The sequence below is a fragment of the Rattus norvegicus genome, chromosome 14 (assembly GCF_036323735.1).
Source record: "Rattus norvegicus strain BN/NHsdMcwi chromosome 14, GRCr8, whole genome shotgun sequence".
NCBI classification, from domain to species: domain Eukaryota; kingdom Metazoa; phylum Chordata; class Mammalia; order Rodentia; family Muridae; genus Rattus; species Rattus norvegicus.
Window position 1 is genome coordinate 3266967 of NC_086032.1, and position 19391 is coordinate 3286357.

Sequence of the window (19391 nt, forward strand, 5' to 3'; positions counted from 1 at the left end):
GTCATGTTGGTGAGACTTATGGGTGCAGCTTCCGACATTTCTAGGAGACACGTCTCACGGTAAACTCCCTGATCCTCTGGCCCTTAAAATCTTTCCTCCCCTCCTTGGAAATGTTCCCGAGCCTTAGATGCAGGGAGTTTGTAGATGTTCCCTGGGGCTAGACTCCAGCTCTATCTTTCGATTGGTTGTGGTTTTCCAAAGCTGTTTCTGCCTGGTGCAAACAGAAGCAAGTGTTCTGGAGGAGGATAAATTAGGACTACACTTATCCTTGGGTTAAGGACAAATGTTTAAAAAGCCATTAGTGATCGTGCTGGTTTAATAGTGACTGGAGGGCCTCCTCCATAACTGAGCTCACGAGCACCGAAGAGTTTGCAGGCATTTTCCCGTGTTGAATGGTCTTAAATTGTATTAGACAGTTGTTGGTTACTGCCACGGTCTCATGCCTCTGCTGCTTCCTTAGTGTGACTGTGCCCTGCTGTGTTGGGATGGTGTGGAGGTGTCTTAGCTGTGTATGACTTTGGTTAGCTCCTTCCTTTGGGAGCTTGAGTGGTGCCTTCTAGTATCATGAAAACTGGTCCCCGAAAGGGGACGTTCAGGTCAGTTCCAACTAAAGGACTCTGGGATAGCCAGTCTAATCTTAATCGATAAGCCATCTCTTCCTCTCCCGAATTCTGTTATTCAGCCTATTAAAGTAGGTTGATTTTTATTATAATTTAACAGAAATTTTATGCACAGGTGATTTACTACATCTGTTTAATAAAGGATGTTAGGAGATTTTGGAAGATTCGTTCATATATTCCAATCTCTCCAGTTGTCCAGATGTTGGCAAATTATAGATTATGAGCGATAACTCACTTGTACTTCACCCTTCTGGTTGTCAATTGCATTATTCTTTTTGAGGTAATTACCTTTTTAACTTTCCTATTTGAAATTGGATTTTTCTTAAATTTGGCATGTTGAAGTAACTGTCAAATCATACATTTAAAGTTACAACTTAAACAGATTTGGTAGCTATGTAGACACCCATGAAATTACCACTGTGTCGTGCTAGTGACCATGTCCTTTACTTTCAGAATTCCCGTGCCCATCAAAGTTCATCCTTTGTTATTGTACTTCCTCTGTGATCGGAAATCGGCTGATTGCATTTTGTCATTTATGGGATAGTTTGCATATTCGAGGTTTTATTAAATGTTGTTGTTAGATGAAATAAGAATTCTTTTGCATGGAATTTCTCACACAGCATAACTTTGAGATTCAGACACCCACTTCCCTGACAATTTGTATGACTGGTCTTAACAGATGTGTAGTATGATGTCTTACTGTGCCTCGTAACAAAGATACCATGTGTCTTTTCAAATAAGTCATTCATGAATGAAGTAAAAATCTTAAAATCTGCCTATTCTGTAATAGTTGTTTCGTTATTGAAAGTGTACCAATGGGCAATAAAGCACTTATTTGTGGTGTGTTTTTATGTCCATGGCGTGTTGGCTATACAACCCTGAAAGTCTCCAAAAGAGATGGTGTCCAGAGCCTTCTGTGAAATGGTTTGGTACTAACACTTAACTTAGGCATAGTCGCCTCTACTGCTTAGTCTCCTGATGATGTAACCCTGACAGCAGTTGTGAGAATCTTTCCTTCTCTATCACTCCCCTCTTACTGTGTTTTTAAACAGCCTGCCATTTAATATTACCTTCTTTTTCTACTGAGCCCAAGATCCCCTTTTACACTGAGTGTTAACTAAATCATGGTATTTCTATGCTGTCTGAAGGGACCAGGCAGGCTTTCCATTCTTTTCGAGTCAAGGGCAGGCTTTCCTGTCTCCTTTTGGAATGGCTTCCAGGTATGACTGGTTTCTATGTAGGTTGCATCACTAGCTCACGGCTGACACAGGTGTTCTTTCTCTAGTTAGTTCTTCCATACTCTGCCCTTAAGTGCTGGTTGTGTGGTTCTGGACTTGTAGCTCAGTCTCCTCTCAGAGACCACCACATTCCCTGGGTGTGCTCTGTGGGTTAGGGCCGTGTCTCCTTCAGGCACTGCCTGGCTGCTCCCTTTATTTCCTGTGTAGGCTCACCCTGAAGATTGTTGTGCTGCTCTTTTGGGGGGTGGTTCCTAGACTTTTTAGCGGAAGAGTGTTATATGGATTCTTTCCCCTTATGGTTTTATTTGGTTAAGTAATGGAACATTTAAAGGTTTATTTTTTAAGATTTATTCTGTGTGTATGAGTGTTTTGCTTGCGTGTGTATCTGTGTGCCACGTGCATATTTGGTGCCCAAGGAGACCAGAAGAGATACCGAATGCTCTGGGACTAGATTTACAAGGGTTGTGTTGGTGCTGAGAGTCACACATGGGTTTTTTGCAAGAGCAAGCACTCTTAGGAGCATAGCCTTAGGGCAGATCCACCTTAATGTTCTCAAGGGCACAGTTGACTCGGGGTAGTCACTGTATGCAGCAGATCTCAACTCGTTAGTACTAGAAAAACTGAAATTCTGTGCCAGGTAAATTCTGACTTTTTTGTATCCATTCTCCATTTGAATTTTGATAACCATCTTTTTTACTCTTCTGTTACTAGTTTTGACTAGATATTTCACAGGAATAGAATCATATGGTATTAACTCTCCTAATTGTCTTATTTGAGTTAGAATAATGCCCTCAAGTTTCATCCATATTCTTATATATGTGTAATTAACTTTTTGAAGACTGATACTTTATTACATGTATAATATATGACAATATATAATCTTTATTCATTTATCCATTAATGGACTGTTGAGTTGCTTCCGTGTTTGAGTATGTGGATATGGCTGTGCAAATACATGAACATGAAGTTCTGCTGTGAATTATTTTACCTATATCCTCACTGATCGCATGCTAATTTATTAAAATTTTTAGGTATTGCTATTGTTGACCAGATGGCCACATCATTTTACATGGTTGACAGTGAACTATGTGCATGTCCAACTCTTTTTGTATCCTCAACAATGCTTCTGTTTCTGTTTGTAGTAGCCATCCTACTGATTGGGGTAACGTCTCAATATGGCTTTGATCTGTAATCTCTGTAATAAGTGATGTCGAATGGCTTTTTTATAGGCTTATTTTTTTACTTGTCTTTAGAGAATTAGCTTTTCAAATTCTTTATCCATTAAAAAAGTTAGGTCATTTGTTATTTGTTGTTGTAAACCCTCTGTGAAGTTTGGTATTAACACCCTATCCTCCCCGACCCTCACACACATGCATTATTGTTTCCATTGAGAAATTCTTGAGTTTGATGGAGTCCTGTCTGCCTTTATTGTTGAATCAAGGAACTGCAGCTATGGACAACAACCTGAAACTTCCCCCCAGTTTTCTTCTAGGCGTTTCATGTTTTTACATCATGTGTCTTGATTTTTATCCATTTTGAGTTGATTTTTGCATATGATGTGAATTGTCTTCGTTTTGTATGTGGATATTGGGCTTTACCAAAATCCTTTTTAAAGAGGTGTTTTCCCCATTATGATTCTTGGTGTCTTTATGAAAAACCATTTAGCCTTTTTCTGGGTTGGTTTCTGGGCTGGCTTGTTCCATGGATTTGTCTTTAAGTCATTATACTAGTCTGTTGATAGTACTGATTTTTACTATGTTTTGAAATCAGGAAGAGTCAAGTCTCCAACTACATTGCTTTTATTCAAGATTGTCTTGGCTCTTTGAGGTCCTGGGCTATGGTCAGGCGACTCTATCTGTTACAAAATTGTCACGAGATTTTGACAGGATTGACATTGATTATAGATTGCTTTAGATATTTTGCTAGTTTAACTTTATGTGTTTGTTCATGCTTTTAATATCATCATTATGATTTTTCATTGTTAAAGATTCTTCTATGCTCATAGATGAAAGTTATGACTTTTTAAGGGATGGGTGTGTACAGGATTGTGTGCTGTCTGGATGGGCAATTATATCTTATCAATTGGATCAGAGGTTATTGTGTGGTGTGTGCTTTCATGTGGCCACTTAATTGAGTCCACAGTAAGAGAGTCTTGAGATAGGCGGTCTCTGTATGAAACTGGCGTGGCAGTGGCCTACCTTGGTAACTAGATGGGTAGACAGACTGCTGCTGGGTTCAGAGGAGCCGTCAGCAGTGTGAGATGGGATGGAGCTTAGTGGGTGAGACACTTTATTGACTGAGATGGAAATATCCCGCAGATGCCAAGTGGCCCTATGGTGCTGGCGCGAGCGAAGGATAAAAGAAACCACCTTTTCTTTTTTACCGCAACATTTCATAGTACAATTTCTTGGTTAATTACTAAATGTTTTTGGTGCTATTAAAAATGATATTGCCTTTTCAGTTTTTTTTTATTAATCATTGTTGTATATATAAGCAATGAGTGTTTTTTTTTAAATATTATGTATACAATGTTCTGCCTGCATGTATGCCTGAGGGTCAGAAGAGGGCACCAGATCCCATTACAGATGGTTGTGAGCCACCATGTGGTTGCTGGGATTGAACTCAGGACCTCTGGAAGAGCAGTTGGTGCTCTTAAACCGCTGAGCCGTCTCTCCAGCCCAGAATGAATGTCTTTAATGTTGACTTTGTGTTCTGCTACCTCGCTCAGTTTCTTAATTAGTAGCAACAGAATTTTCTTTTGTACTCTTTAGAGTATTCATTTAGTATCATATCATCGATAGACAAAGAAAAGTTTCCCTTTTTCTGAATTGTATGCATTTTATTACTTTCCTAATTTCGACATTTGCTGGTTAGATGGGAATGGTAAGAATAGAAAGTTTTGATTTGTTCCTGATCTTAAAGGAACCGTGTTCAGTCTTTGGCTCTTGTGTGTGTTACTTGTGGGCTTTTCACATACCAATCCTTCCAGTTTTTATTAGCCTGAAGTGGGTACCGTACTGAGTTTTATACCAGAGCGATGCTGTTTAGGTGGGTGGGCTTTTGTGCATCAACTGAGAAGGCTGTGCCCGCACTGCTGTTGACAGCATGGACTGCTCCTGTGTTGAGCGTTGGGAGTGGCTCACTTGGTGGTGGCGCAGACTTGTTTACTGTGCTGCTGGTTTGTTTTGACAATGCTTTGCTCAAGTCACTTGCATCCTTCTTTAAAGATACTAGGTTAGTTTTCTTCTTGTGCCATTATCTTGATTTGGTTTCAAGATTATGTTGACCTCATGTTAACTCTTTCTAAGTGTTTTGTAGAATTCTCTAGAGGCCGTCTGTTCCTGGGCTTTCTTTTAGTTGGAAATTTTCTAAAAAGGAGTTTTAGAAAAACCCTAATGTTTTGCTTGAATGCATATGTGTGCATCATGGAGACTAGATGGGGTGTCAGATCCCCTGGAATTGGAGCTAGATAGTTGTGAGCCCCTGTGTTTGTGGTGGGAATTGAACCTGGGTCCTTCGCAAGAGTACCAAATGCTTTGAATCACTAAACCATCTCTCTAGCCCCTTAGTTGAAAATTTTTAGTTTCTGCATCTTGTTACTCATGTCTCTGTGGACTAAAGTGCTTGACAAGAATGACTTTAGGGGAGGCAAGGTTTCTTATGGCCCAGGATCTTAGAGCCAGTCAGTCTGGCAGCTCAAGTCATGGCAGTGCAGTTTGTGAAAGGAACCTGTAAGCTTTCAAAGACTCACCCCAGCTGACCTACATCTGACAGTTAGGCGCTGCATCATGAAGGTTCCACAGCCTCTAAAAATGGTATTGCTAGCTAGGGGACCAAGTCTTCAAAGCACAAGCATTTGGGAGGCATTTAAACCATAGTAGCATCTAATCCTTTTAATTTAATAGTTAGGTATTATTCACAGATTTTACTTTTCTTGTGATTTGGTATATATATACCAAAACTTAAGTCACAAGAAAAGTATATATATATGTATATATATATGAATGTTTTATTTTTTAAGTATGCATAGGTTTGTGTCTGTGTGTAGGTATGTATTGAGTATAGGGGCCTACAGAGTCTAGAAGGAGGAGGGCATTGTATCCCCTGGAGCTGGAGTTACAGGTTGTAAGTCACACAAACTGGTACCAGGAGCTGAACTTAGGTCTGCTGGAAAAGTAGCAAATTCTGTTAACTGCTGCTTCTTATCGCTAGTAGTGAGGTTTTTAAGACTATATTCACCTCTGACTCTTCGGATCTGTTGGCCATTGTTGTTCACAGCCTTTTCTTGTGCTCTCCCAACATCAGCTTTTTTTCAGCATCCTTTTTTGTTTCTGTTTCTAGTAGAGTCTTCTTGGTTTTTAGTTTTGCAGGACTTTTGTTTTTCTGTGTCCTAGTTTTTCTCATGTTCTGTGTTAGCTCTCTTTCTTGCTCCTCGGCATGGTTTGTAAATCCCCCAGTGATGTCTACTTTGATGCAGTGATTGATTAAGAGTCACTGGAACAACAAATGCCTGTGAATTCTAGGACTTGAGGTAGCCTGGGCTACAGACTTACCCAGGGCTTGTCTCAGAGATCCCTTTCATGGAATTTACTGAGAGTACAAAAGGCTAACTTTGCACTGATGCATACATTTTCTGCTTCCCTTCTGCTGCTGGCTTTAGTTTCGTTGTATTAAAGTCAGATAGATGCTTTTTATATTCTTAAATTATCTGAATGAACATCTGATTGCTTTTCTGAAAGATGTTGTTTTCTAAAATATATTTGTCTCTTGAGCATATTTCTCCTTTTCACACCAGCTATTATGCACTTTTGTTACAATTACTGAACCAGTATTGTCGCATGTTACTAACTAAAGACCTTTCTTCCCTGTCATCCCTTTTCTGGTCAGTGCAGCACCTAACATTTAGTGCTCATTTTTCTGTAGATTCCTCACCACATTTTTAATGACGCTAACACTTTGAGATGTGTTGCTTAGCTACATTAGAAGGTCTCTGTTGGAGTTTGTTTTTCATGATTAGAGTATAGTGTGCGGTATTAGGAGGACCTATTTGACAGTTTCGAGTCCTCTCCCAATCCCTGCTCGGGTAAAGTAGCTATGATGCCCGATGTTGCTTTTCCCTTTTCCTCCCTACTGCTTACATAGAAATATTCCTCTTCTCTTTCCAGGTAAGTTTGACCTTGAAAGTGCTCCTTTCAAAACAACAGGGAGAGTTGAGGGTAACTGATGCTGACTTGGTAGGGTGCAGAGGAAAGAGGACACTTGCACTGCAGCGGGAATGTGATTTAATAGAGCCTCTGTGGGGAGCAGGAACAAGGACAGGTTTATCAGCGCAGTCCAGCAGCCCCACTTGTGCCTGTATTTCCACAGGAATTGAAACATCTGTGTTCCCAAACAACTGTAGTAGTAATTGTGATAGTTCGATAAGTGGATGAAAGCCAGTTGTCCATCATCAGATAGGTGGATAAGGAAGGAAGTGTGTGTACAGGGTGGACTACTGTTCAGTCTTCACAACAAAGGTTCTGTCACCTGAGACAGTGGATGAACATGGAGGACCTTATGCTAAGGGAAAGGAGCCAGTGAAAAGATAGCAGCACATGACTTCACATGTGTGAGGAACCACAGGAAGTTGAACTTGGAGTAGAATAAGGTTTGCCTTAGGCTTTTAATTTTGTTAGAATTTAATTTTGTTAGAATAAGAGATATGTATTACACAGAATGGTGACCAATAACCCTTGTGTATTTCAGAGTTTCTTAGAGGGAAATGTTTTACCACTAAACCTTAAGTTATTAGTGTAAATCCAGGTCAAAACATGACATTTACTCTTTCAGTAATGTGTGTGATTTTTGTTTTGTTTTGTTTATTTGGTTTTGGTTTTTTTAAAACAAGGTTTTTCTATGTAGCTCTGGCAGTCCCAGAATTTGCTGTATAAACCAGACTGGCCTTAAACTCAGATCTGCCTGCCTCTGTCTCCCTATGCTGGGATCAAAGGTGTGCACTAACACACCTTTATATAACAAATAATATTGTTATATAATAAATATATAGTAACGATTATTATTGTTAGCTAAAATAAATTTTTGAGCATGAGTGTCTCTGAGGTGTGCAGGTGTGATTGTGGGTGAACACATACATTTGAAAAGGTTTTCCTTTCCTGATTTTGAGCAGAGCAGTGAAGGAACAGCAGGAGTTTGTGTTGTGGTTTTGTTTTCTATTGTGGTACATGTACATAGCAGAATTTAACATTTTAATACTTTTCGTTGGTCATGACGGCACAAGGCAGGTGGCCACACCTTCATGTGTGTCGTCAGGCCCAAGGACTGCTTCCGTCCTTGTCAGGTCTGCCAACTTCTTCATGTGACATCCCACACCGTTTATGGATCTTCTCTGCAGACGTTTCCTGGAGGAGCAACATGCAGAGGCTGAGGCGGTGAGGGCCTCTTTTATGGAGTCGTGCTTTAGCCTATCATGCAGGAATGTATAGTGGACCTGGAGTAGCGTCGTGTGCGTTTGTGACAGGTCATAGTGTGCAGTTCCAGACAAGGAGAGCAGCCTGACACTGGGGAGGAGCGTGCTCTCATCCAGACTGCACAGGGAAGTGGGCCCTGCTTTCTCAGTGTAGACGCTACAGACATAGAAAGGACACTGACAGAGCAGTCTGCAGCAACCCCCGCCCCTGTGGTCTTTCTCTGTGCGTCTAGAACCTCGTTCCTGAAGCACTGGCATCACACGTGCTCAAACTAGACTTGTTGGTTTCTCCAGGCTTTCCTGCTAAACACAATATTAGTTTAGGATTCCTGGTTCACAGACTTTCTGTAGAGATAGAACCTTTAATAACTAATTCCTGGTCCTGATGAGCACACTGATTCCATAGAAGATGCCTCTGGGCTGTTGATTAAATGTAGTTATTTCCTAGTGGTGATAGATTCAGAAATAGAAGTGAGCTTTCCCTTATTTCTTTGAAATGTGAACTAAATTTTTTTCTTTTTCTTTTTTTTTTAATTTTTTTTTTTACCTTTATTAACTTGAGTATTTCTTATTTACACTTCGATTGTTATTCCCCTTCCCGGTTTCCAGGCCAACATCCCCCTAACCCCTCCCCCTCCTCTTCTATATGGGTGTTCCCCTCCCCATCCTCCCCCCCCTTACCGCCCTCCCCCTAACAGTCATGTTCAAGGGTGGGGTGGGGTGGGGTTCAGTCTTGGCAGGACCAAGGGCTTCCCCTTCCACTGGTGCTCTTACTAGGCTATTCATTGCTACCTATGAGGTCAGAGTCCAGGGTCAGTCCATGTATAGTCTTTGGGCAGTGGCTTAGTCCCTGGAAGCTCTGGTTGGTTGGCATTGTTGTTCTTATGAGGTCTCAAGCCCCTTCAAGCTCTTCCAGTCCTTTCTCTGATTCCTTCAATGGGGGTCCCGTTCTCAGTTCAATGGTTTGCTGCTGGCGTTCGCCTCTGTATTTGCTGTATTCTGGCTGTGTCTCTCAGGAGAGATCTACATCCGGTTCCTGTCAGCCTGCAATTTTGCTTCATCCATCTTATCTAATTGGGTGGCTGTATATGTATGGGCCACATGTGGGGCAGGCTCTGAATGGGTGTTCCTTCTGCCTCTGTTCTAAACTTTGCTTCCCTATTCCCTGCCCAAGGGTATTCTTGTTCCCCTTTTAAAGGAGTGAAGCATTCACATTTTGATCATCCTTCTTGAATTTCATGTGTTCTGTGCATCTAGGGTAGTAATTCAAGCATTTGGGCTTGTGTGTTTTTCTGTGATTGGGTTACCTCACTCAGGATGATATTTTCCAGTTCCATCCATTTGCCTATGAATTTCATAAAGTCATTGTTTTTGATAGCTGAGTAATATTCCATTGTGTAGATGTACCACATTTTCTGTATCCATTCCTCTGTTGAAGGGCATCTGGGTGAAACTAAATTTATTACCCTCAGTTTTACTTGATTATTTTATATCACATACAGTTGGAATTCGAAAATTTGAATCTCTTTTTTTTTTTTTTTCTTTTTTTCGGAGCTGGGGACTGAACCCAGGGCCTCACACTTGCTAGGCAAGCACTCTACCGCTGAGCTAAATCCCCAACCCCGAAAATTTGAATCTCTTACTCAGTCTGCATTGCTATGGTTTAAAAATTGTGTCAAGGGGTTGGGGATTTAGCTCAGTGGTAGAGCGCTTACTTAGCAAGTGCAAGGCCCTGGGTTCGGTCCCCAGCTCTGAAAAAAAGAAAAAACTATGTTAAGGCGCTGGAGAGATGGCTCAGTGGTTAAGAGCACTGACTACTCTTCCAGAGGTCCTGAGTTCAAATCCCAGCAACCACATGGTGGCTCATAACCATCTGTAATGAGATCAGATGCCCTCTTCTGGTGTGTCTGAACAGCTACAGTGTAATATAAATATAATAAATAAATAAATCTTTAAAAAAAAGAATTAAAAAAGAATCAGTCTCCCCCCCCCCAAAAAAAAACCCAAAACAAAAACAAAAACAAAAACTGTGTCAATTGGGCATGATTGGGCACACCTTTAATCTTAGCACTTGGGAAGCAGAGGCAGGTGATTTCTGAGTTTGAGGCCAGCCTGGTCTACGGAGTGAGTTTCAGGACAGCCAGGGCTAGAGAGACCCTGTCTCAAAAAAATGTATTAAACCAAACCAAAACCCCAAAAAGTGTAGCAGCTAGTTGAAGTCCTAAACTGAAATGAGAGTTTAGTGTCTTCGTTTGTCCACTCTGTAGGTCAGGATACATGCGTTAGCAAACACTCACTGTTTTAGAATGACATGGTCCACAGTTCAGTGAAGCCATTGATGTAGCCTATGTGACAAGAGTTGTCAGGAGTGATAGTAGCCGGCAGGTGATGGCTGAGAATCTTAGATCAACACGTGACAGAAAACAAGCAGACAGCGAGAGTGTGGTCTGCCCAGGAACTGGGAGCGTCTGGATGGTGTGTGCATGGACAGCTGAGAAAATGGCGTCCGTGTTTGGGGTAGCCACAAAAAGTGACTGTTCAGTTCTGGGCAGGGCAGAGTCAGAGGCTAGTAAGTGAGCGAATGGGACTGATGAAGTAATCTAGGCTGAGGACTGAGACGTGTGGTGTCCCCCAACCCTGAGAGTATTAAACTCAACAGGCTGCCTTTAGGTAGCAGGAGGAGATTGTAGAATTTTGGGTAAGACAAAATTCAGTTTTCAGAATTGTAGAGACAGATTTTTGGTGTCTCCATTTTTAGTAGTTTCTTAGGAGCAAAGGTCTTAAGTGTTGAGTGGAGGAAGACTGTTGACGCAGTTTTCAGTGGTGCATACAAACGCATGCTCAGCTGCCGTTAGCTGCTGTCACAGTTGTTCTTTTATTAATGCATCCTTTATTTTGGTGTGGACACTATTAGATGAACACCAAAATGCCTTAGACGTCTGTTTTATTCATAAACACTCACTCCTCCTCATACCTTGGACTCTGCACCCATAGATTTAATTATCCATGGATTAAATGTATTTGGTGGGGGGGGGTTGTGTTTGTACCAAGTATGTACAGACTTTGTCTTTCCTACCGTCAGTCTCTCAGTAATGCAGCGCCATGTCTAGAGCGTTCACACAGTGCTCATTTTCAGAAGCACCGAAGCAGCTGTGAGAAAGTACATGGAAGGGTGTATGTAGACTGCACGTGAAGACTATGCCATGGTATATAAGGGTCTGACTGTTGCAGACTCTGACGTCCATGTAGGGTCAGGACTGACCGCTCATAGTCTGAGGACCAGTGTCACCACTGCTATGGTATTAACATTAATGAGAGAGGGTAATATAAACAGTCACGAATGTAAATTATATTTCTTTAAAGATGACTTATTGCACAATTGTTCTTTTTGCATACGTGTATGTGTACTATGTGTGCAGTGCCCACAGAGGTCAGAAGAGGCCATCAGAGGTCCTGGAGCTACAGACAGTTGTTGCTGCCCTGTGGGTGCTGGGACCCGAACCTTGGTCCTGTGCAAGAGTAGCAAGTGCCTGGAATTACTGAGCCACTTCTCCTGCCCCTAAACTTTTAAGTTTCTTGCTGGTATAGGTTATTGCTCCCCTTGAAAAGGTACTTAACAATTTACTAAGCATTAAATTTGTCATTTTAATTATTGAACACTTTTAGGTATTTTATGAAAAAAGAAAGTCATAGTTTTTAATTTAAAATAGTGTATTATAGATACAGTTTTTTCCTACCTGAAATGAAGCAAAAAAACTAAGCGGTTGTTTTTTACATATATTGTTCCAGGCTTGATTTAATTTTGGATGAGATTATTCTTACATCGAGATGTTAATAAACCAAACTTTAGGTAAGTAGAACACTTTATTAAATGTTACATACTAAATAGGAATAATAACAAGAGCTTATATTTTTAAAATGTGTCTAAAAGTCCAGAGTTAAAGAATTTCAATAACATTTTGCAGTATGCTCTTAATTTTTTGACCTTTGGTTCAGTTGATTAATAGGAGTAAACAGACACAGAGTGGTAAAGCAGTCTCAGTGTTCTTTGCTCAGTACTATGGTCTCCTGACACTTGCAGGGCCCTAGCATTGTAGCATCTTAGAAAATGTGGCTGGTGCTGCTCTAGCCACTGCTGGTCACCTCCCACTGGGTAGTAAGATGTGCTGACTGACTTGTTTCTGTAGTGGAGAGAATATAGTACCCTTTGTTGACTTTACTTTAGTTCCTTAAGAAAAAATTTAAGCCACGACTTTTTTCGATACTGTAATGTTGAGAACTGACATGTTTAGTCATACACGTATATGTGTTTGGAGGCCACAGTTTGACATGAGGTTTCTTCCTTAGTTACTCTGCATTTTATTTAGGGAGGAAAGGCTCTCTCTGAACTTTGTCTAGCTAGCCAGCTCACCAAAGGGACCACCGTCTGCCGTCTGAGCACTGGAGTTACATGTCAGCCACTGTGCCAGCCGCTGGGGATCCGAGTCTGGGTCTTCCTGATGCCCAGCAAGCTCTTCATCTATCTGCCAAGCACGTCTCCAGTTCTGACGCCTCTACGGATGTAATGCTCTGGTTGCCTTCTAAAGATTTTCAAAAACATAATTTTGCTGCTATTTTGTCTGATATGTGAAAGGATGCTTTTTCACAATGTGAAGTTTTTGAAATGATAAAAACAGATCAGCCAATAAGCATGGCCTTAGTGTATAGAGTAAGACAGAGTGGTAGATGGTGAACTGCTGAGTGTCATGTACATAGAGAAAATTCCTTATCTCAGAGTTCCTTAGTTCTCTTCAATCTAAATCCAATAGCCTTGTTACATTTCATTAGGCTGGTTTGTTTTAGTTGGTTTTTTGAAGATTTATTATTTTTATGTAAGTACACTGTCACTGTCTTCAGGCACACCAGAAGAGGGCATTGATCCTATTATAGATATGAGGCACCATATGGTAGCTGGGAATTGAACTCAGAACCTTTGGAAGAGCAGGCAGTGCTCTTAACCACTGAGCTATCTCTCCAGCCCAATTTTAGTTGCTTTTGAACTTCATGTACATAGAATTATATAGTTCGTGCCTTTTAAGTTTTATTTTGATATTTTTGTTTTATTTATCTTGTGTGTTTTGTAAACCTTTGTTCTCAGTTGCAATTCTTATCCCTTCTAGACTTCTTTCAGTTTTACCCCATCAATAGCAGAAGAAAATGTAAGCTGTCTGTGTCGTGGCCTGTGGTTACTTGGCTGTGCCTACATGCCTGGGCCAGAGGCACTGAGGGGTCCTTTCCTGTAGTTTGAGCTTTTCTTCTGCTGTGGTCATTCACTCTCTTCCGTGTTACTGTCACTGTTTCTGTTCTGTGACGCACCGCCGTGATCAAGGCGACATGAAAGTAAGCCTTTAATTTGGGGCACACAGTTCCAGAGGGTGAGTTTATAGCCATCATGGCAGGAGCATGGCAGGAGGCAGGCAGGCATGTTGTGGGAGGGAGCAGTGGCTGAGAGCTTACATGTGGAGACATTGAGACAGAGTGAGAGCTAACTGAGAATGGGGCGAGCTGTTTAAAACCAAAGCCCACCCTTCTCCAACAAGGCCACAACTGATCCTTCCCAGATGTCCCACCAACTGTGGGCCAGACATTCAGACACACGAGCCTGTGGAGGCCGTTCTTCCTCACACCACCACGCTGGCCCTCTACTTGGCTGCAATTCTGTTGAGGACAGACACCAACCATGTCTGGTCCGTCTTACGTAGCCTTTGGGCTCCTGCATGTACCCAGTGCGTGTTTGTTCAGCATATGGCAGTGACAGTTCTTTCTCAAGGATTTCAGAATTGTGTCTGGAATGGGGCTGGGTGGCTGCTGGCCGTAGGACAGAGCCAGTGAGGGCAGCATAGAGCAGTTGGGAATGAGGATGTGTCTTCAGTCTCGATTCAGTGGAAGTAAATAGTCTTACTTTTAAACTTTAAGCTACTCGAATATCATTGATTTTGACTCTAATTTCCATGCAAAGGTATTAATATGTTTTATAAAAATTGAAGTAGTATTTTCTAGTAGAAATTCGCAGGTTGTTTTATTGGTTATTTCTTTAAGTTGAAAATCTAAAAGGTTGTGTTACTGATGAAAGTAAAGAGAGAGGGACGGTTGTTTACTTGAGTCAGGTGAAGAGAGTCCCTTCATGTCCCTAGAGGTGAGAGCACCATGATCTAGGACTGTGGATGTTTTTATTTTATCATCATAAACATATTACATATATATAAATACATAAACATACTTTATTAATGAATGATGTGTATAAAAAGGTAAAGTATTTTGACAGGTTTTTTTCTCCTTAGTAGTTGAAACTTGGCTAGTTGGGTGGGATATCACAGTCAGTCACCTGGGGTTTTTATGCCTGAAACGAGACTGCCTTGTAGCAGGTCCAAAGCAGGAGAGGTTCCTCCCCACTGGGATCACGTCGTCTCCTCTTCATTGCAGCTTTGACAGTAAAGGCTGAGCGCAGAGTTGGCTCTGGACCCTTCTCATGCTGTGCTGTCTCTAGAAGGGGCTGCTGTCACTGTTGAGTTATCACCTTGGTTACCTTGTGTTTCCTTCTGGGTGTAAAGCATGTGGTCTGTTACACTGTTTGATTTACATATCTCTAACTCCTTGATTAATTCTAAGAGCTGTTATCAAGGATAGACTAAAAACAATTTAACGACAATAACAAATTCAGATGCCATTAAATGAATCAACTGATATTTAAAAACATTTTACAGATCAATAGTTATGTGGTAGGGAGGCCTCAGACTAGCTAGAAGCTTTACTGGTTTTCTCAAAAGAACAGTAAGGAAGAAGTCAAAAGACCTAGGTTCTAACTTTGCAGTTGCCCACCTGGCCTGAAGCTAGTCATTACTATTTCTGAGCCTCAGACAGTTAGGGTTCCGCACTGGAAAGTAACTTGGTGGGTAAGAGCAAAGGTAACAGCACGCAGCAGACCTCACACAAGAGACTTACTGGGGGATGGGGTGGTGAAAGGCTGCCTCTGAGCAGGGACAGGAGAGGGAAAGGGAGGGAGACAGACAGAAAGACAGACCAGACAGACAGACAGGATATGTGTGGTGAGGTTTTATAAAGACTTACCTGGTGAGTACGGTGAACCTGTGTCTCAGTTGGCAGCTGGTGATGACATGATGACTGAGTTGCTGAAGGCAGGCTTGAGGAGCATGGTTCCTAACAATGATATTAGCTATGAAACTGAAATAATTATCAATATGAAGACGTTTGCCACATTATTTTTGGATGAGTTCAAACTCAGACTTGTTTAAACAATTTGAAAAAATTAACAATTCAAAAACTCCTGTGCTTGGTACAATATAAACACAACATCTAAGAAGAACCTGTTAGTAAGCCAGGTGTGGCAGAGTATGCTATGCTTTCAGTCCCAAGCACTCAGGCAGCTGAGGCAGGAAGATGGCAGCAAGTCTGAGACCACCCTAGGCTACTTAGTAAGAACTTACCTCAAAACCATCAGGAAATAAAATGCCAATAAAGTTGGCAACATGAATATCCAACTAAATGAAACCTTTATAAAATAACTTCTGAAATTAAAATTAGACTTAGGGAAAACGATGATTGGATATGTGCTGCAGTCTTGAGTTCCTCAAAGCCAAAGGCAGTGGGCTTTATTACATACTCTAATCTGTATTCAAGTGCTTAATATAGCACCTTACTGACTGTAGATGTTTGTTTGTTTGTTTGAGATGGTCTTGCCCCAAAATCCAGGCTGGCCTAGAACCTTCACTGTGGATCCAGGCTGACCTAATGCAAGATCATCATGGCCTAAACTGGGAAGTTCTGGAATTACTCTGAATTCTGCTCACACTAAGTAGACACACTTCAGGGCCTCCCACAGAAGTGACAAATTGAAATGTAGAAAAACTGTTCGTGATTTATGTAGATAAACTTGAGGACCTGTGGAAGAAGAGATAGCCTAAGAAATGAGGTAAGAGAAGGGAGATTTGGTGGGACCAAGAGGCCCACATCATTTTCAGTATGGAACTCATCATGAGGTATGTAGGTAGTGCTTGGTGCCAGGGAATAGAGTAGAGAATAAGGCTGGGGCCATTGTATTGTGGGTCATATAAACTATTTAAAGGGTTTAGATTAACAGAATAAGAAGAAGCAGTTGAAGAAGCTTATGTGGAAGTGATGTGAATACATCTAAGGAGATGATGTTGCTGCTGCTGCCGCCGCTGCCGCCGCCGTTCTGGTTTTGATCCTAGGCTCTTATACCTTAAGCATCTCTGGCAAAGACCCAGTGAAAAACTAGAGAACAGTCACAGGGATGCTGGATTGTATTCAGAACGACTTTTGTAAGAGGATAGATATCTAGACTGACCTTACAGTAGTAAAGGGTAGTTTTGAACATGTGGTTGGATTCGAGAGATTTTGACAGCAAAATAGATCAGCTTTGGTCTCTACTTAAGTGGAGTTGGTGCTAGGGATGCCAAGGCGGCGATGAGGATGCTTTGTGCTCCTAGCTTAGGCAGTGGACCTGCATTCCTGGATGGGAACCATGGGGATGATGAGGTCTTGAAACAAAGAAGAACTAAGTTTTAGTTAAGCGTGAAACATCCTGAGCCAGGTGAACTCAAGTGCCAGGTGGCATTGAGCTCTAAGAGAGACCCAGTGTCTGTCCCCCTGCTGCTGCAGTGGTACTGGACTAACACACCTCTGAAGCTCAGCGGCCCTGGCTAGGTAGGTGCCCTTCTTTATAGGAGTTGCTGTGCTCATGGTGGCTCTCTTCACAGCAACAGAACAGTAACTACAGGGCACATGGCAAGAAGAAAAGGTACAGAATACTCATACCTCCGTAGCACCCCCCCTCTGGCTTCACAAATGTCGATAGTTTGGATTCTCTGATTAAGATGTAAGGCTGTGGTAAGCTTAGATTTACTCTTCTTACATGATTTTATTTTATGTATATTGTGACTATTTCCCCTATACTTAGGTTTGCATACCACATGTATGTCTAGTGCCCACAGAGGCCAGAAGCCGGCATGGGATCCCGGATCAAGATTCATGTGCAACCGTACTTTTTGGCTACTTTATTGGTTATTACCTACTACCCTTCTCTACTCCAGTCCCTTCCAGCCCCACAACACTAGGCTGAGAAAGAAAGGGGTATACATCTCTTTAGACTACTGCTTGCCAATTAGGGTCGTTGAATTCCTAGGACAAGTCAATCTTCCTTGTCAGGATATCTGCAACCAGCAAACAGGAACTTAGCAAAAGCAGCAAAACCATGAGAAGCAGAGGAGCAGCAGCACCGCCTCTCAGGGCCCTGGCCTTTTCATACCTTCTCTAGAGTCCCCAGAATTCCAGACATAGACCATGTTCAGCTGGCGTAACCTCAGCCCCTCCAGAGCACGAGACAAATCCCAGTCAGCTGCTGTGGACAGTCTGAAGGAGCCCCACACCCCACACCCCACACCCCACACCCCACATCCCACACCTAGGTTTGAGACAGACATATTCATATAACAGAGCCTGTTTTTTAAAGGAACCAGATTCTTACTACAGGTATGCATGGCTGCGGGTCACCCTGTGGGTGCTTTGTCCTCTGCGAGAGCCAGCCAGGGCTCTTAATTGCTACATCATCTTTTCAGCCCTTGGATAGTTTCTTTTTTTTTTTTTTTAATTCTTTTTTTTAATTCTTTTTTTCGGAGCTGGGGACCGAACCCAGGGCCTTGCGCTTCCTAGGTAAGCGCTCTACCACTGAGCTAAATCCCCAACCCATAGTTTCATTTTTTTACTTTCATTTTTATTTTATGTTTCTGAGACAACATTTCACTCTATAACCCTGGCTGGCCTGGAACTTGTGGCAACCTAAAGAACTGTTCCTAAATCCCTCATAGAAGGCTGTCAGCTCCCCTTAGCTCTGAGCACTCACTTGGAGTCAAGCAGGGTGTTCTGCTGCCACCCCTATTCCCAACTCCAGCGCTGTGCCAGTGGCCCTGGGTACACCGAAGACTGGGAGCCACAGCCGTCACCCGGACTCCGCTGTTTCCCACTCTCCACCCCTCAGTGTGCTGCTGCCCCAGATAGTGTTTAAAGAAATGGTTGTGGGGCTGGGGATTTAGCTCAGTGGTAGAACGCTTACCTAGCAACCGCAAGGCCCTGGGTTCGGTCCCCAGCTCCGGAAGAAAAAAAAAAAAAAAAAAAAAAAGAAATGATTGTGTTTGGGTTTTTGTTTGTTTGTTTGTTTGTTTTTTTTAACACTTGAGAACTTTTAGACTTTTTTTGCTTGGTTTAGCAAAACTATGATATCCAGGCTTATTTAACATTTATTCAGTAACAGACAGTGTTACTAATATTTTATAAATATTAATTTATTCTTTGTTTTGTAATTAACAAGATTAAAATTGTTATACCACTCTTAGAGCAGGAAAATAGATGTGAAATAAAGTTTTTAAAATGGGGTGGGTGTATTAGTCAGGATTCTCTAGAATCACAGAACTTATAGGATATCTCTATATATTAAGGGAATTTATCTGAATGACTTAGTCTACAGTCCAACTAATGGGCAGCTGTGAACGGGAAGTCCAAGAACCTAGTAGCAGTTCAGTCCACAACTGTATAAGCTGGAATCCTGAAGAAGCAGGCTCCAGCAGGGGTACTGGCATGTAATTGCAAGCAGGCAAGGAAGAGGGACCAACATGCCTAGATTTGGAACTTGCTCTGTCCCAGGCTGGCCTTGAACTCAGAGATCTGCTTGCCTCTGCCTCCTGGGATTGAACTCATGCAGTACCTTACCCTGGGCCTAAGCTTTCATGGCCGCTATGCTGCAAGATCTGGACCACAGGTGTGGCCTCCATTTTCTGGAGCGTAGCTCATTCCAGGTGTAGTTAAGTTGACAACCAATAGCCATCACTGTGGGCTTGGTGGTACTCACCTTTAATTGCAGCACATGGGGAGACAGAGGCAGGTGAACCTCAGTTCAAGGACAGCATGGTCTGCATTTTGAGTTTTAGGATAGCCAGGGTTATATGACAAGACCCTGTCTCAGAAAAACAAACAAACAAACAGACAGACAGAAAA

General features: G+C 41.9%; 1 protein-coding gene and 1 non-coding gene across 13 annotated transcripts in view; one reads left to right on the forward strand and one right to left on the reverse strand.

The window, feature by feature from the left end:
* Zfp644 (zinc finger protein 644) overlaps nucleotides 1–19391 on the forward strand; it is a 76471-nt gene that overhangs the window by 18617 nt on the left and 38463 nt on the right. For 8 of the 12 annotated variants that reach the window (XM_017599151.3, XM_063273040.1, XM_063273042.1 and 5 more), the window contains 1 exon segment: nucleotides 12114–12174. The exons of the other annotated variants lie outside the window; for them this stretch is intronic. In XM_017599151.3, coding sequence (XP_017454640.2) covers nucleotides 12131–12174 — 44 coding nt within the window. In that variant the 5' untranslated portion in view covers nucleotides 12114–12130. 12 annotated transcript variants of the gene reach the window in all.
* LOC120096835 (U6atac minor spliceosomal RNA) lies at nucleotides 8105–8227 on the reverse strand. The gene has a single exon (XR_005493663.1). It is a non-coding gene; the product is annotated as a U6atac minor spliceosomal RNA (small nuclear RNA).